The 25,784-nt window shown below is 45.2% G+C and overlaps 1 protein-coding gene across 1 annotated transcript; it reads right to left on the reverse strand.

The window, feature by feature from the left end:
- Positions 1-6,009: 6,009 nt before the first annotated feature.
- REPTOR-BP (REPTOR-binding partner) lies at positions 6,010-24,678 on the reverse strand. The gene is made up of 3 exons (XM_077630733.1): positions 24,541-24,678; positions 11,686-11,928; positions 6,010-6,587 (listed from the first exon to the last, which is right to left on the reverse strand). The coding sequence occupies exons 1-3, from the start codon at positions 24,583-24,585 to the stop codon at positions 6,471-6,473; spliced, it is 405 nt and encodes a 134-aa protein (XP_077486859.1). The 5' UTR covers positions 24,586-24,678; the 3' UTR covers positions 6,010-6,470.
- Positions 24,679-25,784: the final 1,106 nt, after the last annotated feature.

Genomic DNA, 25,784 nt, shown 5'->3' on the forward strand with positions numbered 1-25,784 from the left:
AGATACTTATCCAAATGGTTTAGCGAATTCCGGTTGGTTCTTAGCTTTCCGAATAATACTGTCATCTCTCCCAATTGGAATATTAGAATCTATTGAAATTCCAGTTGGATAATCCAACTGGACCAACCAATTGGATTGCTATTTCCTATTGATCCAACTGGGTCCAAATGGATCTCCAATCGGTTCCATTTGGATGAACTGGAGCCATATGGATCTAATTCGCAAATTAGCCCATCCATGTGGCACCTGGCAGCGCAGGCAAGAAACACAGTGAGCAGTATGTGCCCGCCACGGTGGCTCAGCGGTTAAGGCGCTTGTCTACGTGGAGTACCAGGGTTCAAGCCTAAACGCGGCTGCCGCATTTTGATGGAGAAACACAAAAGGCGCCCATGTGGTGTGCAATGTCAGTGCACGTTAAAGATACCCAGATGGTCTTAATTATTCTGGAGACCTCCACTACAGCACCCCTTTCTTCCTTTCCCTCCCTCCTTTATCCCTTCCCTTACAGCAGGCAGGGGTTCAGGTGCCCACCAACATACGTGAGACAGTTACTGTGTCATTTCCTTTCGTCAAAACCAATTTTCCTTTTTTCATTTTCAGCAGCAGACGCCCCTAGCCAGACTAATGGAAACACATTAGCATAATGCTCATTGAGCCGCAAAAACCGAACAGGAAACCAAATATGCACGCAGTCCATGCCAACACAGTGACTCATTTCATAAATCTCCTTCGTGTTGTAACGAACAGCGCCAGAGGATTGGCCCTCTTGCGAATCTCGAAAAAGTTGCACTGACAGTACTACTTTCACCAGTTCTGGTGGTACAATTTGATCTTTCCTAGTATCTATTATCTCCTCATAAGGTTACTGTGCGAAACTCCTGCACAGCTGTTATTGTGCTCGTACTTGGCTTTTGCTATCTTAACGTTGGCATGCATAAACAACTGCAACAGATCAGAGCGCACTTCAAGCTTGTGCTAGTAAATAAACCTGTTGCTAAATGCGTGTAGGGGAACAATCTGTGCTCCTTCATGCATTATGGGCCTTAGTGACCACGTTATCCGTATTTATGTGATTGTAAGTCGACCTATTTTTCGAAATTTGAAAAGAAGTGGGGTGGTGGTCAACTTACAATCGAAACCAAAGCATCGCACCATAAATAAAGGCGAGACAAACGAGAGAATGCTACAGCGTGGTTGCATTTTTCTGCACGGCTCCTTCGCATCGCTCTTGGTGCTGGCCTTGAGCAGCTGCTGTGTCAACGCACACAACCGGCATCCCCATGCGTGGCGGCCGATGGTGGCTGTCGATAAGCAGCAAACCGGTACCAGCCCACTTCCCACACGTGGGCGCTGATTGCGGTTGCCGATAAGCAGTGGCGGCCCGATAACGCATTTGCGTTCTGCTTTTAATAGGCGTCTTCCAAGTTTTTTTTATACTTTCAACCGCGCACTCGGCGCTGAAGGGAGCATCGATAGTTGAAGGGCCGCTGTTCCAATCGTGGCGGCATTGCCACTCGGAACCGCAGCGGTACTGGGGAGTGTCAGTATCTGACGGAAGAGCCGACACCGCTCACGCAGTTTCTCTTTGACTCCGACGCATTTGACTACTGCTGGCCGCGTTTCACAAATTTTTAATGTAGTGCTTCGTCAGTCGTCGTTTGTGCTCCGGCTCCAGTTAGCACCTAGCACTCGTTCACGGCAACATTCAAGATGGCTCTCATTCTTTACGCCGAAGAAACGAACAGCACACCAGGCCGCAAGTTTAACGTTTGCAACGGGTGATACAGGTGTGGCAGCTGCAGCAAGGCAAAATTTTCAGCTGTTCCACACGATCTCGTGATGTGGCTGTTGGCGAAGTGCGGGATTTCGCTGCACGACGATGTTAGAATGACGAGCTGTGGGACCGCAGCAGCGATCACGACGGCAACGCTAGTGAGGACGATGGCACAAGTGTTGTCCAGTGACCAATACAGTTCCGTTTTGTAATGTGCCCATGGGTGCGCCCGCGCGCGGCAGCTGGTAGGGGCTGCCGATAAGCAGAGGCCTCTGGTTACAGCTATCGCGCCCTTTTAGGCCAAGCCTAAACGACCAAGTTTTTTTTTCTGAAATGTGATGGGGGGGTCGACTTACAATCGTGTAAGTCGACCATACTAAGTCCACACTGCTTTTTCTATCAAAATTAATTACCAAAAGCCCTAAACCCATAGAAAATACTATCACTACACAACAAAGGAGACCAAATTAGCATGAACTGTGTATTCATTAACAATTTCACCTCTTATCACCTACACTCTACTGAGTCGAAATGGTCTTTCCTAAAATCCCAAGTTGCTGCACCTGATAACATTTTATATCCCTACCATCGGCATAACAGACTGAAGAGGTTCTACATGGTTTAATATCACTTTAAAACATTTAAACAACAAGAAAAAAATGCCTTTTTTGTTCTTCAAAGCTACAAAGAAACTCATGACATTCAATCTTCTACCATTGCCACATCCACCAATGGACAGCATCGCCTTAAACCCACTAGGTATTGTTAATGCTACTGACTTGCACCTATTTCTTCCTTTCTTTCACTCCCTCCTTTATCCATTCCAGGTTCAGGTGTCCACCGAGATGCCAGACAGATGCTGCGCCATTTCCTTTCCTTAAAACTAATTTTGAATTTTTTTTATCCCCAGGTAATTATCGACCCATTTCACTAACTAGTGCATGCTCCCAGTTCATGGAACACGTCATTTACTCTAATGTTGCTACATTTCCAACATCGGTCCACTACTCATCCAAACCAGCACGAATTCCAGAAATCACTCATGTGAAACCTAATAAGCTTTGTTCCTGCACAAGATTCATTCCAATACCACAATATACCAAATGATACATGAAATTTCAAGAAAGCTTTCGACAAAGTATCGCATTCCCGTCTTTTACTTAAACTCTCTTTTAAACCTTCATCCAAGTGCCTTGAAGTGGATTCAATGACCGCATGCAAATTGTTTCCGCTAATGCTTTCCCATTCTCTCACATTTTTGACACCTTACTCTTTATAATGTGCATTAACAAATCTATACCTCAGTAACGTCTACCGTACACCTTTTCATGGATGACTGCATATTCCACCGCCCCATAACTAACACTGACGATGCTTCTGTCCTCCAAAACGACATGGATAGCATACAGCAATGGTGCAATACATGGCTAATGTCTCTGAATACTACGAAGACTGTACGAATTTATTTTCACCGCCACCAAAATTATACTCTGCCTAATTTAATTACACTACCGTTATCTCTGTTAACACCTTTAAATACAGTAAAAGCTCGTTAATTCGAAGCCGGTCAATTCGAACTGACACCTGGGTGCCGGCATAGCCCTGTGTATTTCAATGGGGAAAAACTCGCGATAATTCGAACAAGTCGGTATCCGCTATGGTTCATTCGAACTAGGAGCACCTGGCAGACACCGCTCCTCGTAAATAGAAGTTGACCCATAGCGAGTACAACGCGCTGCAAGTTTACTAGAAGTGTAAAACAATGGAAAAGAAAGAAAGCCGAGCGCATAAGGCTGGCAGAGCCCGCACTCCGGTGCATGCCGAAGCAGGTTTTTGCTGCTGGAGCACTCAGCCGTGCCGCTGATGCTTCGGCGTTATAACCATTATAGCCGTTCAAGGTTTTCGTTGTGCAGCAGTCGCTGGGTCGCGATCACGTGATGTACGCAACGCAGTATGGCGTTTTGGCCGCCGCCGTCATGGTATTTGTAGCCGCGAGTTACGTGGACAACAATTTCATTTATTAATACCCTCAGGGCCGTTTGGCATTAGCAGTGTGGTGAAGTTGTAGTCCTTGAGTGACGCCAATATAATTGAGGCTACATGCTCTCAGCATACGACACGGGGCTCTTGAGCAGTGAGCACAACCGACAGTGATGAGTCTGGCTGCGGCGATGAGCCTATGCCACCACCAAGTGCATATGAAGTAGCGTTTGCGCTCGATGTTGCAGCATGCTACTTCTCTGCTAATGAGAACTGTGACGTAGCGCTGGAGCTCTTGGGCAAGCTGCAGATGGTGCTGATGGAGTCTCGACAGAAGAAACGCAAGCAAATGCACATCATCGATTAGTTTTAATTTCGACAACACTTCCCCGTAAATAAACACGTTTTAGAGCATAAATAGTATCCTATATTCCAGCACTAAAGCTCGCTGCTCACGCGAATGCATTCCAGTACTTGTTTCTAGCGCATAACTGGTCGATAAATTTACGTCATTTGCCATTAGGACCGCATAAATTTCATTCTCAGAATCGTCCGCCACAAACACGTAGTAGCGCACAGCTCGCGATAACAAGTTAAAATGTGACTGCTTCAGATCCTGCTGCGCGGTGGGGCGCAAAGACCGCTCATTCTAGCACCCAATCGATAATTCGAAAACTTCGCTTAATTCGAACACTTTTCCAGCCCCCTTCAAGTTCAAAGTAACATGCTTTTACTGTACCTTCATAATAACCTCACTAGTGATTTATCATGGCCTTATCATGCTAACCACATAATAAATCTAACCAAACAATTGGGTACCTCCATTGTAACCTGCACATGGCACCTTCTTCCTTATAATTACTCACTTATAAAACATTTATGCGACCTAAACTTGAATGCACTAACGCAATCTTTGGTCCACACCAGTATAACCTTATCTCTGTTTAACAAGGTGACCATGCGGGCCAGTTGGTGTGAATCGAACATATTGGTACCAGCGAACAGACTGGATCACCAAGAGGAGTACACAAGACACCACTGGAAGTTGTGGGGAATCAGCCTCGCAGTTTCCTCTTGTGCTTTGCTTTCCCGCGATGCACCGTGCAGCCTCACCTCGAGGAGGTGCACATTCCCTGGTTAGTTACCTTAACTAACAAGAGAGGGCGCCAGCATCGCTGCGCGAGAGATGGCTTGCAGTTTGGGCGTGGGAGAGAGCATGACCCTCTTCGGCTGGGATCGTCGGTGCAAGCAGACGTGTCACTCGTGGCTCCGCTCTTCGACAGCGGGGCGAGGAAGCGGCGAGAAGACTTGCTCACTTGCTCCCGTATCTCGCCCTGTCAGGCCTCGGAGTATCCCTTGCCCTAGCGCAGGCGAACATTCGCTCGTGACCTTGCTGGTGAGTCGGACGACCTCGATTCATTAGCAGATCTTGTTGCTATCTGGCGTTATTGTTGCTGTAGAAATAAATGCCCGTTTGTGTCAGCCAGTGTGTCGTTCCTTTGTTCCGTGAGAGCAAGGCCTGCCATGGATGGTGTGTGCTCGGTAGCGTATGCGATCACGGGGTGGGGTCCGGTCGGCTTTGAACTGTGTCAGCCGTGGTTAATCGGGGAGAACGTATTCATCTTCCCTAATTAAAACCCCATAAAGTTTAATTAACAAACAGCCAACCCAGGATACCAAACGACCCATATGTTCTTGAATCCATTCAAAATGCCGCTACTCGCTTCATTCTTAACTACTCACAATACTCGAGCATATCCACCTTAAAGTTTCAGTTACAGCTTCCTACTCTCACTTCGTGTCGCCGAACTTCACGCCTCTGCCTTTATCACAAGTTCTTTTCATTGTTCATCCCGTGACAGCCAGCTCATTCAACCAGTGTGTCAAACACCTTGCACAAGCCATCATAACAGTGCCATCCCACACCTGCATCGTGGCAGAACTACTACATTCCGGAAGTAATTTTTTTGTGCACACAGCTCATCACTGGAATGACCTTCTCAGCAGCCTAGCTCAAATCCCTGGTCCAACTCAATTCAAGACTGCCGTCAAGGAAGCTACTATGCATCAATGATTACCAACAACAATCATTGTTATCTGCCATTCAAGCGCCCACCCCTCATGTAATGTCCCGTCTGGGGTCCTTCGAGGTCCAAATAAATAAATAACTGTTTTCATGGTATCATGTGAAGTGCATTAAGCATTTCATACAGTTGCTTGTAGCAAACTGCAAGTGCTACAACAGGGAGACCAAATGTCACAGTTAGCCATTATTCAGCTTTCAAAAAAAATGCAGATACTACTTTCCTCAAATGAAATAAAACAATGGCAAATGATGACACTATAAATTCCACAACCACTTTTACTGGTGGAACATAGCATCACCATTCCATGACTTTCTCGAGCTTTCACCAGAGAGATGTATATAAGCACTTTTAAATATGCAACAACCATTCTTGCACTAAAACACATGATGACATTCTATGTTATGTCAAATGCGCAGCAGCAACTGCTGCATGGATGCTCCCTACTACTTTGAGTTATCAATGGTAGTATGTGTATTTGCAAAAGGAACAGTAAAACTATCTCACATTATTCCTTCACGACTGGGTGCACTTTTTCAAACACAAGGTTCATTGTAGTGGTCCAGCTCTGAACAAAAAGCATCTCAACATAAATTCAATGGAACTGTCACAAATTTGTTGGGCTTGGCCTCTCATTCGTGTTTCAGGACGGTCTGCTCTTGCTGCTGCTCCTCCCGATCCTTTTCAAGGATTTCAAGGACAGCCTCAGGAATGTTGCCCTGGTCCATTTCCTGGAAGTACTGCCGGTACTGGAATGAAATCAGTGGCAAGGAGTCAGGCTCAAGTGTTAGGGGGGGAAACATGCAAAACCTTTCACTTAATCAAGCTAAAGAGTAATCAATGCCACAGCACATGTGCTACTAGAGTGCACTAGCAATGTCGGCCATAACCATGAGGACTGTTTGCAAAAAAAACCAAAGCATGCAGCTGGACCAATACTCTGGTAACAAGTTCAACTCCCTATCTCACTGGCTCATGCATGAGAATGAAACAAAAACTGCTGTTCTACTGAAGCTAAAATGGATTTAGGATTTGCCATGTTCTCTTTGAGGCCCTTACCCACTGTGCAGCCAGCTTTCAGAAGCAAAATTTCCTTTTGTCCTTCGCTTTCAAGGGGAGGCACATCAGATGCCTACCTATCGGCATCACCTGTGCGCATGCATATGGGAATATGTGTCTCTAAACAGTGCACTGTGTGCAAAACAAAAATTAAAAAACTGAATGAGGCAAACTGCACGTGAACGGCACAGCACCAGTAGACATATACAAGCCCTGGGTCACAAATGCTTTTCATGCATATGTGCATATGGGCATGTGTGTCTAACAGTGCATTGTATGCAAAACAATATTAACAAAACCGAGTGAGGCAAACAAGTGAACGGCACAGCACCCCAATAGAAATATACTAGCCATGGGTCAAAAATTAAAGGAGTACAGACATCTAATTTCGGTGGCATGTCTTCTTTTCTACAATGATGCAGAAGACAGTACTATGCATGAATGATCACGTGGTATTCGCCTATGGCCGGTATAAAATTTATAATCAAATTTTTCTGTTATGCTGTTTCGGTCTCGGTTTCAACAGCTGAATGAGTGTGACGTCAAAGCGTCATAGATCATGTGAGGCATGAAAAAACTAAAATGTAATCTCTGCTTCTACATTCGTTGTCATTCTAGCTATTCACGTAGGCTGGCTTTAGCACTGTAGTAAATTTGAATGACGAAGCAGCGATTATATCACAGTTTTATCATGCCTCACATGACCCCCCCCCCATTGCAGTCATCATTCCACTGTTAAAACCGAAACCAAAACAGCATGCAAAAGAAATTCGAATATAAATTATTTAGCAGACATTAACATTAACTAAATCATTAACATAGATAAGAAACAACAACGGGAATAGAATGCTTCTTGGTGGTACGCCTGAGGTAACAGGAAGCACCCAGAATGAGCAATTTATTTCTATAAATTGGCTTCAAATGCAGAGGTATGCACTGACCCATTCAACAATAAAAGAAGGCAGATCAAGGTGTTCTAATTTATACAGTAGTTTACTGTGAGGCACTTTGTCAAAAGCCTTGAAAAATCTAAAAACTCAAGCACACTTTACAACTCATGCACAGTTGAAACCAGCTGAGCTACAGTAGACATAGCTATTCTGAAGCCATGCTGATATTGTGACAGCAAATTACAATCTGCTAAAAGCCTTGAATGAAAAATGCAATAGTATGCTCCAACATATTGCAACATGTGCTTCTTTTTGAAACAGGACGATAATTATTTACAGAAAGCCTGTCACCCTTTTTATGATCTGGTGTAAGACGTGCGATGCGCCAATCAGCTGGTATGTCACCTGTAGAAACTGACAAGTTGAACATATTAGTAAAAAAGCGTGAAATCTGCTCGGCATATTGCCTAAGAAATGTGTTTAGAATGCCTCATGGCCTGTGGTCTTCTTAGTATCCAAATTAAGTAACATGGCAATGAAACCTTCGCGAGTAATTAGAGCTTTCGCTGGGATTGTTAGGGAAACATGATATTCACATTCATCCCTTTCGGAAAAAATTGTCTGAAAATACCGATTAAGAACTTCTGCAGTTTCATTTAGCTCATTGATAATTTGATCTTGAAATTTCACCTTATGCGTCTCCTCATTACCTTGGATTATATTTCACCAAAGTTTTGGGAGGTCATTCACGATAAACTCTGCTAGCATTTTACTGAAAAAATTACTTCTTGCATGTCTAACTTTCTGTAATAAATCCTACCTTATTTCACTGAACAATGCTGTGGACGTTTTGTGCTGTTTTCTCAGGCACTAATTTTTCTTTTCATGTGAATAATATCTCAATCCAAGGGCCCATGCGACTCTTGAAAATTTTCCTGTAGGAACAAATTGGTCAATGCGAAAATGTTGCCGTGGACGCTCTACGTTATGACTTACACTATCAAGATGCATGTCCAGATAGTCAGTTATGGCAGTGTCATCTGTCCTGGTACAATTTTTAATTACAGTTGATCGGACACTTTTCCTACTTTTACTAGCTGTCTTAATCTAGGAAAAAGATAATAAATTATGGTCAGAAATTCCAGGTTCCACGTGAACTATTCCGTTACCGTACATTTCTGTAATAAGCAGTAGGTTTAGAAATGAACTACCACGAGTAAAATTTTTAACTACCTGCTAAAGGTTAAGAGAGTACATTATATCTATTAGTCACCGGAAATGGGATGTCCATATCCATACTGCATGCAATTAAAGTTAAAGGGCCACAGAAACAGGTGTTCGAGCTGGGTTTAATATGCTTGCACTATGTAGAGTACAGGCCACCGAACGTCCACGCCGCGAACGAGACCTCAAAAGCAAGCGGGAAATTTATAATAAATTTTTTTAAATTTCCCGCTTTCGCACGAAGCCTGGCACACGACGTCACGATGTGCAAGCGACATCAGCAGCCGGGAGTTACCATTGGTTCACAGTACCAAATTCTTTCAGACGTCACGCGCTACCACGGCCGCAGCCACTCCGCGCGCGCCGCAGCCAACGGAGGTAGGGGAGGGGTTGAGAGGGTGTGGCCGGCGGAGGAGCATGGCCGTTTTGGCGTGCGAGAGGAGAGGGAAAGGTGCGAAGAAAAAGAAGTTCAAATTTTGTCCGCATATAATTCAGCTTCCACAAAATGCATTAAAATAATTCTTGCTGGAGGATAATTCTGAACTTACTTAAGGGAAATAGCGCAAAAGACGGGGTCAAGTGAAGAAAACAACAGGACCAGCGCTAACTCACAACTGAAGGTTTATTCACAGGAAACAAGGAATATAAACAGCGCAACCAAACAAGATAAAAAAGCAAACAAACGTGTAGCTATGTGGGATCGAGGAAACGAACTTCACTGTCATGCAGGCAAACCGACGGGCTACTAACGCACAATCTAGTTTTTTTCTTTATATAGAAAGCCTCCATAATCTCCCTAGTTAACTGCGTGGGTGATTCTACAAAACATCACTGTGATGAAAAGAAGGGATGCAAGATTTGCAGTCTCTAACATGATCAACTAGATCCGTAAGTTTATTAGCGTCCAATGTATTAGCATGCTCAGTTAGGTGCGTGTTAATACAACGACCCGTCTGGCCAATGTATACTTGTCCGCAAGAAAAAAGATAATTATGAATAATTATGAATAATTATGAAATGGATAATTATAAAGCAGTGTCTTTTAACATCCCAGACATATGGCACCCTTTAATAATGGGCCCTTTAATGCAAGGCAGATTAAAATCCCCAGTAATATAATCGAGTTCATAGTAGAAAATTTTACCAGATGATCATATAACTTATTCACGCCGTTGCGGTAGCTGAGTGGTTAATGCGCTCGGCTGTTGACCACAGAGATGCGGGTTCAATCTCGGCCGCGGCAGTCAAATTTCCATGGAACCGAAATTCTAAAGGCCCTTGTACTATGCGATGTTAGTGCATGTTAAAGAACCCCAGGTGGTCGAAATTTCCGGAGCCCTTCACTACGGCGTCTCTCATAGCCTGACTCGCTTTGGGTCGTTAAACCCCCATAAACAAACAAACAAACCATCAGCATCTGGTAGTCTGCGCAAAGGAAGAAGATGTTACCCCAGAGGGACACTTTTAGGAGGAAAAGCCCAATGTACTAGAAACAGTTTTCAGAAGTGAACAGGCTTTGGCGTCTTGGTAATACATCGTAACTAAAGAAACACAGCGCAGGAACAAGAAGGCAACGAGACAGGACAAGCTAAAGCGAAGAAAGGCCCAATGTACTAGAAATAGTCTTTAGAAGTGAACAGGCTTGGGCATATTGGTAATATATCGTAACTAAAGAAACGCACTGCAGGAACAAAAAGACGACAAGACAGGACAAGCTAAAGTGAAGGAAGGCTAAGGGTACTAGAAATAGTCTTCAGAAATGAACAGGCTTGAACTTGTTGGTAAAATGCATCGAATGGTTAGGCCATTCCCATCAATATGTTCACAGCAGTATCCACAGCTGCTTCACAATTAGAAGTGATGTTGATAGAAATCTGGACTTGGTATGCTGCTTTGCATATGTATTCTTTTTCAGCATTTAGCCATCCTTGCGATGAAGTCCCGAATGAGCCTAAGCTCTGTAATACAGCTTATGGCAGTGAACTTTACGGTGTGGTTTTTCTTCTTTACTGCAAACCACAGGTGGTGCTGCAATAAAAATCATAAATGCTATAGGCACGAAAATTTTTTACATAGTTCTACCTAATATTTTTGTTTTTCCTGTTTTCTCGGGACCATTTCACTGAAGACCAGTTTGAACCACCCTGAAAACTACCACGCATGGCCACCACAACCTCCGCGCATCAGCTTCACACATCTGAAACATAGCCCAGTGCAGAGGGGCACTGTTGCTTGGCATTGCTGACAAGACTGTGGCAACTTTTCACACGCCAAACAAATAAAATTACTTGTACCTCTACAACAGATATGTAAAGGGGCCCAGAATACTTGCTTCGCACAGTGAAGGCTTGAAGCTTTGATGATTCTCCAACATTCCCCACACATTCCAGGGCAATGCTTGCATGTTATGTGCATTCTCAATATTCAAGCACTTTAATATTTAAAGAACTGATTTTTTAGCACAATGTTGACACAGCATTCTCAAGGCTATTTACTGACCGAAGGATAAAAAACACGCATTTCTGACACCGTCTGCTACGGCAGGCAGGCCACTTGCGAAACACATCGGAAGCAGGGCGGAGGGGAGCAGTTGGCTCTTTAAAGATGCAGTCTCCACACTGCCATGTAGCAGCCACGCAGTCACCAACAGCAGGAGGAGCCCCCCTTGACTCACCGTGTCGAGCTCCTGGCGCAGCACCAGCACCGCCTTTTCCCGGTCAGCCACCAGCTCCTCGAGGTACTGGTAGCGCAGTTTCTTGCGTGCCCGGCACTCGCGTGCACTCTGCCTGCTGCGCTCCAGCTTGGCCTTCATGTCACCCCGCCTGCTGCTGCGCCCTGCCGCCGCACCCACCGAACTGCCTGAACTGCGCCGACCCCGCCTTCCGCCGCGGCCCTCCTCCTCCTCTGCACTCTGCTCCTGCACAGCAGCCAGTGAGATGATATGTGATGCAGGCGCAGTGCATGGACCCATGCGCACAAAACACTGGCAGAGGGCACCACGAATAAATGTGGCCGCATTTACCAAGCATGCGTTTGTGGTTTCAGTCCCAGCCACAGTGTGATGCAGGTTAAATGCACAAGTGCCTGTGTACCAAGGTGAACCACAGGTGGGAAAAATCAACCCAGATGGCTCACACTGTCCTTGCACATAAGACTGCACCCATCCTTTCATATACTGTTCTACTCCAGAGGCTGCCCGCTATGCAGAGAATCGTGTAACAATTTTTGGCAGCCCCATGGTTGAACAGTTTTGAAGTTTCAGTGAGAACAGGAGAAAAATTTATCCACAATTACTGCAGTGCATAACATGAATGACAGATGTAATGACATAAGCATTAACTCACAACTGAATTTTACTGAACAGTCGAGCAACATTCAGACTTTTTACAGGCAGCTGTTCACACTGTGCACAAGAGGTGACTCCGGTAGCCCTGCCACCATTCATAGCACATAGTGTGCAGTGTAAGCTGTACACGTGTTCTGTGTGCGTTTAAATTCCAACTATGCGCACATGGCCCCAATTTCTATATCAGTCAAGTGAAGTACAAAACCTGTAGTCAGATGGCAGCAGTATGACACAGGTGCCTGCATACTTCATGAGTGGTCCACACCAAGGTGTAAGACTATTTCAGGAGTATTAATGGTGCCTCTGCAGCTATGACTGTATAGGAGACAGCTCACAAATGTGCAGTGATGCGTTCAATCAGCAGTTCAAGCATTGTCACCTTCGGTTCGCGCATGCAAAACTAAATTTTTTCTATTGTTGACAGCACCTTTAAGTTAAACTGAAAGCGAAAAGTTCCAGGTTATGGTAGAACATCTTGCGACATCGTTTATCGTGCGACACTCAACTAGCATTGTTTGTTAACGACTTAAAGCTCCAACCTCAACCTTAACATTCCAATTGACACCTTGATTTTCAAAGGCCTTGGACAAAGTTCCTCATAAGCGGCTCTTTCTAAAACTTTCACGCCTAAATCTTAATTGCTTTGTTTTGGAATGGACTCGAAACTTCCTTACTAACCGACAGCAGTTTGTTTTAGCTAATAAGCGTACATCTTCTTATGCTTCTGTTCTGTCTGGGGTGCCACAAGGTACCGTCCTGGGGCCCCTTCTCTTCCTTATTTATATTAATGACTTACCAGCTAACTTGTGTTCTAACGTGAGCATGTTTGCAGACGACTGCGTTATTTACCGCCCAATAACCAACAGTAGTGATACCCAACTCCTACAATCCGACATTGACTGCATAATAACCTGGTGTAACAAATGGCTAATGTCTTTAAACGCGAAGAAAAACATCTCTCCTATCCTTTCATCGACGTCACTCCCAACCTACTTCAAGCTACTCAATCTCCAATTCCGAAAACAGTGCTGTAATGAAGAATAAATACTTGGGTGTTCATTTAACCCGCGATCTAAATTGGTCACATCACGTAACGCAGATTATTAACGATGCTAATCGTGTTTTCGGTTATTTTCGCCGAACCCTTCGCCGAGCTCCTCCATCAGTAAAGTTGTTAGCTTATTTAACATTCATTCGTCCCAAACTTGAATACGCATGCGCGATTTGGGACCCCTATTAAAGTAACCTTTCTAACTTACTAGAAGCAACACAAAACCGCTCAGCAAGATTCATCTACTCGGCCTATTCCTGTCATGTAAGTGTCACTGAACTAAAACGTAATGCTCATCTTACAAACTTAGCAGACCGCCGTACTATTGCAAGACTATGCCTTTTTCATAAATTTTACTATCACCCCATGACCAAGTCTATTATCAGCCCAGCCCACCGCATCTCCAGCCGCACGAACCACCAGAATGCCGTTTACCCTCCCCCTGCCCGGACTAGTGCTTATCTGTCATCATTTTTTGTCCGCACTTCAAAGGACTGGAATGACTTGCCCAACACCGTCATACTTCACTCCGACCCATCATCATTAAAAAAATCCATCGAATCAACTATGTGACTATGTGCCCTGAATTCCACTCCCTCATGTAATAACCATTTAATGGGGCCTTTGAGGTTGTAATAAATAAATAAATAAATAAATAAATAAATAAATAAATAAATAAACATTATTTTAAGGACTGCAAGATATTGGAAACCACTGTAAAATCTCACATGATGCACACTTTTCCTCAAGCAGTGAATGCCTACCAAAGAACTGGTCTTATGAATCAAGCCCAATTTTACTGTAACATACAATCAGCAACCAGAGTCCTTCAATACTTCAAAGGGTTCTATCACGACATCAGCTTGCCAAGTCATCCAAAGTTTTCTATTTTGCATCTCCACTTTTTTTATTCAGAAGGTGTATGAAACTGGCCTTAATGTAAAAAACCCTCATGACAGGCAATGATTCTTATGCATTGTGGGAAAAGCGAGGTGTTGGATGCAATATTGATGCCAAGCGCAACCTCTCTGGTATTATCATGCACCAACTAGGCCCAACAGAAGTGTTACCCAGGAACTCCCATTTGAAGACCATGGTCACGGACGTGCTAAGCGCAAGGCGAAGTGTCGCTTACAGCAGGCTGCTTGGACTTCCAGGCACACAGTGTACTCCTTGTCAGTCTCCTGGGCACGGCGATTCTTCATGCCCTCCGCATTAGACCCATTGTGGCACTGTGTTTCGCCGTTTCAACGGCCTGCCTGTCCCTGGTGGTCTGGGTAACGGCTTCCAGGTGGCATTGTCTGTTCTGTCGTTTCAGCAGGCCACCTGTCCCTGGTGGCCCAGGCAACAGCTTCCAGACGGCACTGTCTGTTCCGTCGTTTCAGCGGCCCGCCTGTCCCTGGTGGTCTGGGCAACAGCTTCCGGATAGCACTGCCTGTGACGTCTTTTCAGCAGCCCGCCTGTCCCTGGTGGCCTGGGCAACGGCTTCCAGATGGCACTGTCTGTTCAGTCGTTTCAGCAGGCTGCCTGTGCCTGGTGGCCCAGGCAACAGCTTCCAGAGGGCACTGTCTGTTCTGTCGTTTCAGTGGCCCACCTGTCCCTGGTGTCCTGGGCAACGGCTTCCATCGTTTCAGCAGGCCCTGTCCCTGGTGGCCCAGGCAACAGCTTCCAGAGGACACGTCTCTGTTCCGTAGTAAGCCACCCGGTAGGCAGGTGAGCAGTGGCACATCTGCACAAGGCAGCTGCTATGGCAGGTGTTGCCATCGGTGAGACTTGTGTTGCTCAGGTTGGGTTGCAACCCAGATTGCTCTTCCTGAGCAGCCTCTCACAATTAAATGAGCTGCTGCCTGACACGACAGGCAGGTTGCCCACCTTGTGGGCAGGTAAGCAGCTTGCCACAAATCGGCTTCAGACAGACAGACAAGACAAAAAAACTCGCAGGACGGTTACGACTGTGTAACGCGAGGTTCAGCAATAGCTGTTTAGGCATTTAGCTTTGGGGATATTTTTCTGGTGCACAGGTGTAGTGGTCATGTGATGCACTCCTGCGTCGTTCCAAACAGAGCCACCCGTAGGCTTATGCGACCCAGGTTGACCGGCGCAACTGGTGGGTGTGCTAGCACCCGCCGGTTACACGGACGAGAAAGCCAGGGATGGGCGCCTAACAGCTAGAGCTGTAAAAACACAAACACACAACATCCAAATTCTGGGAATGGCCACTATATGGGATGAGCCCAGCGCTGGCTGCGCCGCCTGTCGTTGCTCTTGCGAACCAGCAACGGGGCTGCTTCCACAGGCTTTCTGCTTGCCGCTGGCTTGTTGCTGCTGTTCGCTGGCCATTTGCTTACGCGTCTCTCTCAGAACTCTACAAAGATGCATATGCTGCCACAAGCCGGCTTTACAGATTCACATGATAATCAAACAAGCATGCTATTAATCTCAGAGGCAGGTTTAGCTTTGGAAATCACGATTTTCCTACCTGCGCAATTTGGGCGCACTGTCTTGTTTATGATGTAACTTGCAACTGACCCATGACTAAATATCACGAAAAAGAAACTGTTCTGTGGATGTGATTAATTTGAATCTATCTTTGCCCTGGTTTTCTTTTACGCATGAACAATGTTATGCTGTTAATTATTGTTCAGAACTCTTAACCATGCAACTGTGCACTGGTATAACAAGCTTCACTGGTTGCTATAGGTGTCATTGTATGTCTGCGTTTTATGCTCCATATTTACCTCTATCATGTACTCTGCCGTGGCATGTTTTGCTTCTGGCTCATTCCTGTGCACTCTATTAAATGGCTCCATTACCTTTACAACATGCAGATGTCCTTCCGATTTTACTAAGATAGGATTCACTACGACACTTGTGCACGATTCTGCCAATGGTACTTGATGCTGCTCCGCAGCTCAAGAGGTAAATTTACTGGAGCATGAAACTTCGTAGTGTACCTATTTGCTTGCAATACTTTTGTTTGCAGAGGACTACTAATACTCACAAAATATAGTGATCTTGTTTTGTTTGTTTTTTTCTTCTGTGTTATTTGTTCAATAATTTTTAGTGAGGGGAAAATGGTCTAAATATATGCAAGGTGTAACATCCCAAAACTGTACGTGGACTGTGAAGGATGGCGTAGCGGACGGATCCGGATTAAGTTTGATCCTCTGAGGTTTTTTGACGTGCACTGACACTGCACAGCGCGGGAATGCTTTTGTATTCTGCTTCTGCCAAAAATTAGGTCACCACGGCTCAGCATTTGGTCTCACAGCTTTGGGATCGGTAGCCACAGGCAAGAGGGTGCCTGTAGCGCTATGGCCAGGGCTTTTTAAGCGGGTGCACAGTAACGCTGTAGCTCCTTCAGGCAATGCAGGGTAATTACTGAATAAAGAAAAATAAAGAATGTTCACGTTTCAGTGGCTCTCTCTGCATCTCATTCTGTTGAAATGGGCATGCCGCAGGGCTCCGTTTTGTCACCCTTTCTGTTTAATGCGGCGATATCGGTGGTGAAACGCCAAAGCCACTAGGCCACCAAAGTGGGTCATTTTTGCAGGTTTGTTAGCCCCCCTCAGAAATAATGTTAGTCACTAAATATATAACGAAAATGAGCGAGATCTCAAGCAAGCATTTTGTTGAATTTTTTTATTTTGTTAAACTTTTTAAAACATTTTGTTTTGGTTTTTCAACCAAGAGCACCGAGTGACAAAGGCTACAGCATAAAATACACCAATAATATTACCTGTAGTGCAGTAGCTTGGAGTTCGAAAAGTTAACATTGAAAACTGGATATTTTAAAAGCTATGTGTGATTATCATGATTTTTTTATATTATGTCTTATTGCTAATGCAGAAATAAAATGAGAACAAACGCTATAGCTGCTTCACTAACTGCTCTTATGTTTAGCACCGGTACCATGTCGCAGTGCTTTAAAAACAAGCACATTGGTGGTGGATCCCTAAATGCAAAGTCATTTTCCCCTCACCCCCTTTTTTTTCAGTCTGCTCAGGCATCAGTAATTGACAGGGTTACGGTGATGCCACAGAATATAACTTCACTGAGCATCACACCGTTTTGTCAACACTCTTCGATAACTGCACCAAAAGGTTAGGTGTCTGCATTGGTGTGGTAATTTACAGGCAAGACATTACATCCGTGGTGCACTTGGTGCACACGCACATTGAGCTTGCCATACTGCAGCAGCGCTGGAGATATGACCACTCTTGTTGAGCACAGATCCATCTCTACCTCTGTTTCTGCAATTATAGAAATATCCTTCACTGGAAAACATGAAGATGAAATCTCAGCCACTAACTTGAGCCACTGTGGCTGCGACAAGCCGGCAACGAGGCTGACAAACGCATGCCAACGCGGGGGAGCGTGGCCAGCAGACCCCGTCGCTGTTTTCAGAATCGGCCATGAGACTGATTTCAGTGCCTCCCCTACAGGCAGCATTCATGGCATATAAGTGCTATCACACTAGAAAGCTTTTTTAGGTCACAAAGATTAAGAATCCTTCGACTCTTACTTAGCTCAGACTTCCCTCCCCACAGCCACTATCTCTACTTCCATTTCCCTGGCAGTTCGGTGGAAACTGTTAGCCTTGATATCATTCTTGACCTCGGCATCCTCGGAGACGCTATCTGTGCAGCGATCTGAGCATTGTTTGCAGCCTTGTCTTCTTTTCATGCAAGTTCTCATACTCCAGCTCCAGTGCCTCCCTTTCCTGACTTGTGAGCTGACATTCTGCCTCTTTTTTAAGGGTTCTCCGTGCAGAGGCCATACCACTGCCTTGCACAATAAGGCGGCCACCATAGCTTTTTACTGCACTGCAGATAGTTCGCTGAGAAACATACAAAATTCTGCCATGTTCTCAACAGCAATTTGCTTGTTACCACTGAACCCTCTTTCAAGTTATGTTTAGCTATGGCTACGAATCAGCAGCTTGCTCATAACTTTACAAAGTATTGAAAACATTTCATCAAACACATGCGAAAATTCTCCGCCAACAATTCCTCAGTGCTCGGCTCAAGAATGTTAGCTATGGGAGCTTCAAGTGTTTAGATCGATGCGCTCAGCAAACGTGGAGAAGACCAGATAAAAACATCCGTGGATGTTACCTTTCCTGAAGACACAAGCAGGGCCATCTACCTCATGGATTTTGCACTACTATTGCGATTTACGGCCACCTTCCCTATATCTGATATATTTCCTCATTATACCAGTTAATAAATTTTATAATAGTGTGCATTACAACACGACAAATCATTTGACACCATCCAGAAACCCGTGCAACAAACAGTTCGGCTGTAATAGCTGTGTGAAGGTCCTTTGAATGCACGGTTTGGTGGCGGAAAGGTTGTAGGTGCTAATCCCACACATATTTTGGGCTTCATCTCAATTAGTTATTTCATCCACAGGAACATGCCAAGAGATTTGACACCACTTCAAACATCCTGTGTCAAACAGGTGGCCTCCAAATTTTATGCAAATGGTGGTCCCTCTTCGATGGGCACTATACTGGCACATATATAACGGATCGAAAATACAGGTATCAGCACCCACTATTGCTATGTGATATAGTGTGGTCCCGTGGTTACTGTTTTGATCAATCTGACTTTCATTGCAGACAGACGCATCCTTGACAAACATAAGTGTAAGAGCAGCTAACGCTCTTAAAAGCTGTTCCTGATCCCCCTAGCAGCTCTATATTTCTCGTTGCTGCTGCCGACAGAATGTCACATATTGCACGCAAAGCAAACCTCTCTTGTGTTCTAAAAGGAGATTGCTAAAGACAGTTCAAGACAGCCTTGAGCTTAGCCAGACACTTGCCTGTCTTTGACATCTCTCTCCGATTAAAACATGGCAATGCACAAGCCACGAGGTATGTCAGAGGACTCATTTCAAGCAATTTCTGGGTCATGCTATGAACTGGCGGCACTGAAAGCTGAATGTGAGCCTTACTTTTGAGCTTTCCCGGCTGTCTTTCAATATCTTGACTGCATTGATTTTCTCCAGCTCTTTGTAATGGTCAGTGTCTTCTACATCAATTACGCAAGAGCTTTGTAGGGCTTCAATAAAGCATGCTGCTGGGCAACGTGGCCTTCTATCTTTAAAACAACTTGGAGCAATAAAGAGCCATGACAAAGGCGCAGGCAGACAGCACCTGCGACTGATCTATGTCCGTCTACCTTGGCTGGTGGTTTAGGGGGTTTAACATCCCAAAACGACTCAGGCTACGAGGCATGCCGTAGTGAAGGGCTCCGGAAATTTCGACCACCTGAGGTTCTTTAACATGCACTGACATCGCACAGTATACAGGCCTTTAACATTTTGCCTTCATCGAAATGTGACTGCCACAGCCGGGATCAAACCCATCTTTCTGGTCAGCAGCCGAGTGCCATAATCACTGAGCGACTGCGGCCAGCTTAATCTGCCTTCATCCTGGCTTTTTATTACACCAAGTTGTTTTAAAGTTTGTACTGTTTCTGGCACTTGTCATCACAGGGCACCTTGTCATTAAACTCCCACTGTCGGTGTCTTTGGACAGGAGAAAAGTATGTGGTGCGTCGCCTTGAAAATAGTGATCAAAGGCTGCACAATGCTTGTGACAGTTAGGCAAAAGTTTAGCTCCGGAAGTGCAAGCTTCAGTATACTTCATTATGTTGTCCCAAATCAATGTCTTCTCCAGAACTTCCTTTTTTTTTTTTTACTCGCCGTGGTGGCAACATGAGTCTTTTCAATCCGGTGATTCGGAAAAAAAAAAGAAGAAAACACTCTTTGGCTCATCAGTTGGAACCATTGGGACCATCCATACAAACAGTCGCAACACTATGTGCGCGCTATGCGAAAGCTGCTTGTTATGAGGGGTCGCCATAATTAATTCTGATCAAATCAGGAAAGTATGTCATCCAAACTTGGTATTGAAAAAACAAGACAGTTGCACGTCAGCTTTGTGTCAAATTCCAGCACAAATAAGCGAACGGTCTAACCAAGCAAAGCATTTTACGGTATGCGTTCAGCATTGTAACAATATATAGACAACTACGAAATCTTTGTCACTGCAAGTGGAGAGAGACACAGGCAGTGCTTGTCCTATCTTTCGTGTGGGTCTTTTCTGCACAATTATTTCTTGATGATGATGATGGATTTTTATGGCGCAAGGGCATCTATGGCCAAAGAGCGCCATGGCACAAGGTATTTTTCAAATTCTCAAGGTGGGGTCGAAGACCCATTTCCCAAGCATTTCACCCTAAATAAGCCGAGCACCAGACCAGGGGAAAGCTTGTACCCATTGTATCACCGGTGGGTACCCGGCGGCACTGGGGATCGAACCCCGCACCTCCCGCATGCGAGGCGGATGCTCAACCACTTGGCCACCGCTGCGGTGTAATTATTTCTTCCAAAATGTCACTAGGTTAAGTAACCTAGGTGGAACGAAGGCCACCTGCTGTTTCTATCACAACATCTACAGTGCCAGCCCTGGATTTTCTGCAGAACAGGAGCCTTAATGCTATCGCGTTCGAAAGTGGAGAGTGAGGGAGACGAGCAAGGAGCGCATCTCAAAGGATTTATGGCCCGTTAGAGAGAAAGCAGACTACTTGTGACCAGGCCGGGAGTCGAGCTGTTGCTCCCAACCCCTACGAGGGGGGGATTTATTGCCCAACGTCTCCCGGTATTCCACAGTTCCCTGAGGGGCACTCCTAGTTACCATGTAGCCTTGTTTTTTTTTTTGTTTTTTTACAAATACACCAGATCGATCCGAACTTTTTCAAGAAATTTAGGGAGTGCATTAAAAAAGTTTCAAGGGCCTGTGCGAACCATGCATTCCCTTTCCCCATGGCTGTGCATCTTGACCTGACCAAGCGCACTGAGCTGTTCTTACTTTTATAATAAAAGCAAATTTTCCAAATAATTGCTTACAGAATTCCTTATCAACTGGTGCACCACATGTGCACTATGACTTGTACCTGGTGTACCAGTACAATGCATCATGTTGCATGCCCTGGTTCTATTAGTTATTATTTACCTGCATTGGCCCCTTGCTTTTCAGCACGCACATCCGCATGGTCTTTGCAGAGCATCTTATTTTGAAAAAGATACGGGCAGATGAAGAACACAAAGGTGGGTGCTATTCCCCATTCACGAAACCCGCCCCAAAAACGGCGAAGGAAGCGCGAGGCACAAGTAGAGGGTGGTCACGTAATCACGAAACGGAGGAGTCATGCAAGAGTCGTCGTATGACGTGAATATCACAGCCATGCTGCAAAAAAGCTGTTGGTCAAGCAATGCTTTCCTGCCTACCACCGCTTCTGAAACGTTGAATACATCTCGCACGATAAAAGGAAACTTTAAGCATGGTGGTTATCTCTATAATTTGCTTGGCATAACTTGCGAAGGAATTGCAGGCAACTATAATGTTGTCCATAGGTAGCAAGAAGAAATTCACACTCCAGAGGGCATAAAAGCTGTTTCAGACGACATTAGTATTCTGTATATAAGAAATGCCAATGTTCCAAAAATGGACCACGGAAAGAAACATGCTTAGCTGTTTTAAATCTGGCTACATTTTTTTTTTCACTGCTATTTTCAAAACCATATGCGAATGGTCAACAAATTTTTGCCTTTGAAGCACTGCTTCATAGTGCAGCGTTTAAAAAGATGAAATGATACTCTGCATCCAAAAAAATTTCAATAGAGATGTATGTGGATAAATAAAATGCAAAGCGAACTTTTTTATACACACACGAGTGTGGATGTTTCAATCACTTGCTTTCTTGAAGTCACATTTATTGGTGCAGTTTTCTTCTTCCTACCTGGCCATACAGTTGCTTTCTTCCATGTGTTTCAAGGTAAAACCAAGCCAAAAAGCGCGTTAAATCAGCAAAGCAATAAAAAAATGTCTCAACTTTCTGAGACCAATTAGTGTTCTGCTTCATAAAGATGGGATACACATTTACAAACTGGGCGGCAACTATTCATAGTCACTCTTTGGGAGAACGAACTGATACCAAGATGTGCACAATTTTAGAGCTTGACTGGAGCAATAAGACAGAAAAAGAAAAAAAAAGACAGAAATGGCAGAGACCGCACACACACATGTGTGGACAAGCCAGAACTTCTATTGCTGAACTAGCAAGCAGCAGTCATGCAACTGGGTGTTCACAATAAATTATAATAATGTGGAATTACAAATATACCATCACCAAGAATGGTTATGGTCTGGTTATGACTTTCATGCTGCTTTTCAACACCAAGAACATATTGAGAATACTGAAGCATTTGCTGATAAATAAAGCTATTGAAGGAGACGGTATTGCCATGATGACTGCTGACAAATTGTGCATGGGACGTTTTGCTCAAATGCATGCAAGGTGCAGCGGCAGCTCGTGCTGTGTCTGTTTGCATGCACAGTTCTTTGTACCAATAATCAAAAGAAAGGCTTTCATGTTGTGCTTCCCACGGGGAAGCTTCAGCCTGTATGTGGCTAACTTGTGCCACCAGTCCTATTACCAAAGTGTAGTTATTTACTGCATTAAGAAACAGTCACACCTTCCATCGTTTCAGTCAGCCGATTCAACCGAGCTCATGTTTTCTAAGGAATACAGCTCTCACCGGTCACTACAATAGTGTGCAATGTCATTTGAGCTTGGTGGTTTTCGATTACTGCCTCTTCTATTCGCGCATAAATCGTGCACCGCGCGGCAGCGCAAAGCAATGCACTCGCCCATTAATTCCACAAGCGCAGCTAAGCTTAGCGCTATGACACACATGCGGCGAGGCACTTCACCAGTGGCTTTCGCTCGCAATTCGCCGCCTGTCACCTGAAGGCTGCCGTTACTTGTGCCGAAGAGCACGGCGAGCACTACCTCCCTGCCAGATGCGTCGCAGGGCGGGGGGTCACAAAAAAAAAAAAGTGCACGCTGCACACACGACAGCCAAAAGTCGGCAGCGCTGCGCGTCTTACATGCAACATACATACTCGCTTCAGTTTTCTCTCCTTTCCGGCTGAAGAGGTTGCTTTGTGGGCGGTCTGGGTGCCCCAAAGATAGCGGCACGCGCCTGATCACAATACGGAGGACAGCGGCGTGCGTCGCGGATGAACTTGCGTGCCACTGGCGTCGTAGCGAGGCGAGGGAGGCCTGTCGCTAGGGCGAAAAAGAGACCACCGCGTTCTCCCTACCGAAAATGAGCGCTGCAGCTTGTCGTCGGTTCGGCAGACTAGGAATCCGCCAACTGTTGCGTCGGACTCAACAACAAATGCAAGGAACGGATGCTGTGGCCGACTGTGACCAGCGGCACTCTGTCGTTGCGGAACCTAAATTCACCGAAACGCACTGTGCAAGCCTGGTCTATACCAATTACCCTCCGATTCGGCAAGAAACGAGATTTTACAGGATGTCTACGGTTTCAGCTGCTGGAACTTGACAGCACAAACGTTCGCGTCCACGGACCACTCGCGACTGAAGCTGGTGGCAAAAAGTACCTAGGAGCTAGGGAAACGAAGGCGTCAGATTCAGTAAAGAAAAAGCGCATTCATTGCACAAAAACAACGGACTGTCAACTATGGAAGATGGTACGGTCACCGGCAAATACCCGCTACAAAAGGCACAACCACACACCACCAACATCAGGTATCGGGAAAAGAAAAACAGACAAACAACGCTGTCAGAGACGCTCGATGAATATTTCGCGAAATCGCCAAGAAATCTGCGCTGAGTACGCGCAAAACTCTCGGCTACGACCGCTAACGTACAAGGCACAGAAAAAAAATAAAACGAACACAGTGCACATAAAATCGTGACAGTGCACAGCTGTTCGTCAAATTGATGCCTTCAACGCGGGAACGGACATCCATAATATGGCACCGTGGGCATGCCTCTACATGAAGAAGATCCGCCATTCAGCTGCTATGGCACCATGACAAAAGCCTATGCTTACAAGCAATGCAATACCCGTGGCTTAGACAAGCACAGCGAACCGCGTGCGAAACAAATGTTCGAAATTATAAACAGGTGGAAGCACACAAAGCAGTTTTGCAGCGGACCACGCTGAGCAACCAACGGTGTCATATCATTTAAAAACAGTCAATTTGTTCACGGCGAGATCTGACTGGCGCACCGAGAAATACTTACCTTTTTAACGTAGTCAAAGTTGTATTCGTCCGTTTCCATCTGCATTATCTGAGTGACATCATGATCAGCAAACGCACCCAAGGAAAACTCACATCCCTGCAGCCAACGTGTATCTGTTTACCTCGTCATATGTTTGGATGTAATTCGGCCGGCCGAGATTAGGTGCAGTTTCGTAGATGATGATCACGTTTAAAATGAGCAGTCTTTAAATACGTACTTACCTCAGAAGCAGCTTGATACAGCATATGTCACTAATAAAATTTCAAAATGTAGATTATTAAGGCGAAAGTCTTCATAGCATAGAGTTTCGGGGCGGAGAACGGCAGCGCCAATTTGTTGTCATGAGGCGGAGGTGCGCGGAACTACGCTTTATCCCATGCCGGACCCTAGGCTGGGGACTCTTCATTTCATCAAGGTGGCTAACTTCATCCACCGTGGACATTCTTATTGGAGTTTCTACTTGAATAGGGTGCCTAGGGTGCCTCGATGAGCGCGCCCGCTCAGGGTGAGGACATCTGCGTCGTCTGCTACGGCGGCCGCCATTCTCACTCCCGTGGCATGCAGGTTCCGTTATCGTGGGGGAAAGGCTGCTCGCTTCTCGCTTGCCGCGGGCGCTCAAAATAAGAAAAATAAGGAGTATTGCAGTGCGCTTTTGTTTTACATGAGAAGAGAATACTAAATTTTGTTGGAGAGCCTACTGCTTTTAAAAACGGGACAAGCAGCCAACATCAAGGCGTCGACGGTAACAGGGAAAGCGGGTATGCAGAATATGCGCCAATTATATCCGTGAAGCTTCTATAGAATCTGTCGCTATAGTTCAAAACCTATCTCTTATGCACTGACCCCGTTGGTGCGTCGAACAGCACTCAACCCCAACATAAATATGCGTCGTCAGCAAGCTTACGCACGTCAAGCGACCATCTCCTAGAGAAGCAGAGAGAAAAAAAATCCTGAAAACGTTTATTTACCGAGTTTTGCGATAGATTAGGATGAAGGGAACCGTTACTAAGCAGAGGAGCAAGCAATAAAAAGTTTTGAGCCGCTTTTAAGATGAGTTAAATCTCGATGACGGTTATGTCAAGGCATATTCTGCATACCACTGCGGGTATTGGCAGACCCATTGGTGCTGTCCTTCCTACACATGTTTAATCTCCGGGCGAAAACGCTTGAAAAATGCCTCAAACCACTGCGTGGAGGGGGGAGTTTGAAAATTTATTTTAGAGCACACCACCCTCAATTGAAAG

The sequence above is a fragment of the Amblyomma americanum genome, chromosome 7 (assembly GCF_052857255.1).
Source record: "Amblyomma americanum isolate KBUSLIRL-KWMA chromosome 7, ASM5285725v1, whole genome shotgun sequence".
In the NCBI taxonomy this organism is placed as follows: domain Eukaryota; kingdom Metazoa; phylum Arthropoda; class Arachnida; order Ixodida; family Ixodidae; genus Amblyomma; species Amblyomma americanum.

What these genes read in the sequence shown, in the direction of transcription:
- REPTOR-BP (XM_077630733.1), bottom strand. Translation starts at nt 24,585, where the DNA reads ATGCAGATGGAAACGGACGAATACAACTTTGACTACGTTAAAAAG. An exon ending in ACTTTGACTACGTTAAAAAG is followed by an intron (nt 11,929 to 24,540) that starts GTAAGTATTTCT and finishes GCTGCTGTGCAG; the next exon opens with GAGCAGAGTGCAGAGGAGGA. An exon ending in TGCGCCAGGAGCTCGACACG is followed by an intron (nt 6,588 to 11,685) that starts GTGAGTCAAGGG and finishes ATTTCATTCCAG; the next exon opens with TACCGGCAGTACTTCCAGGA.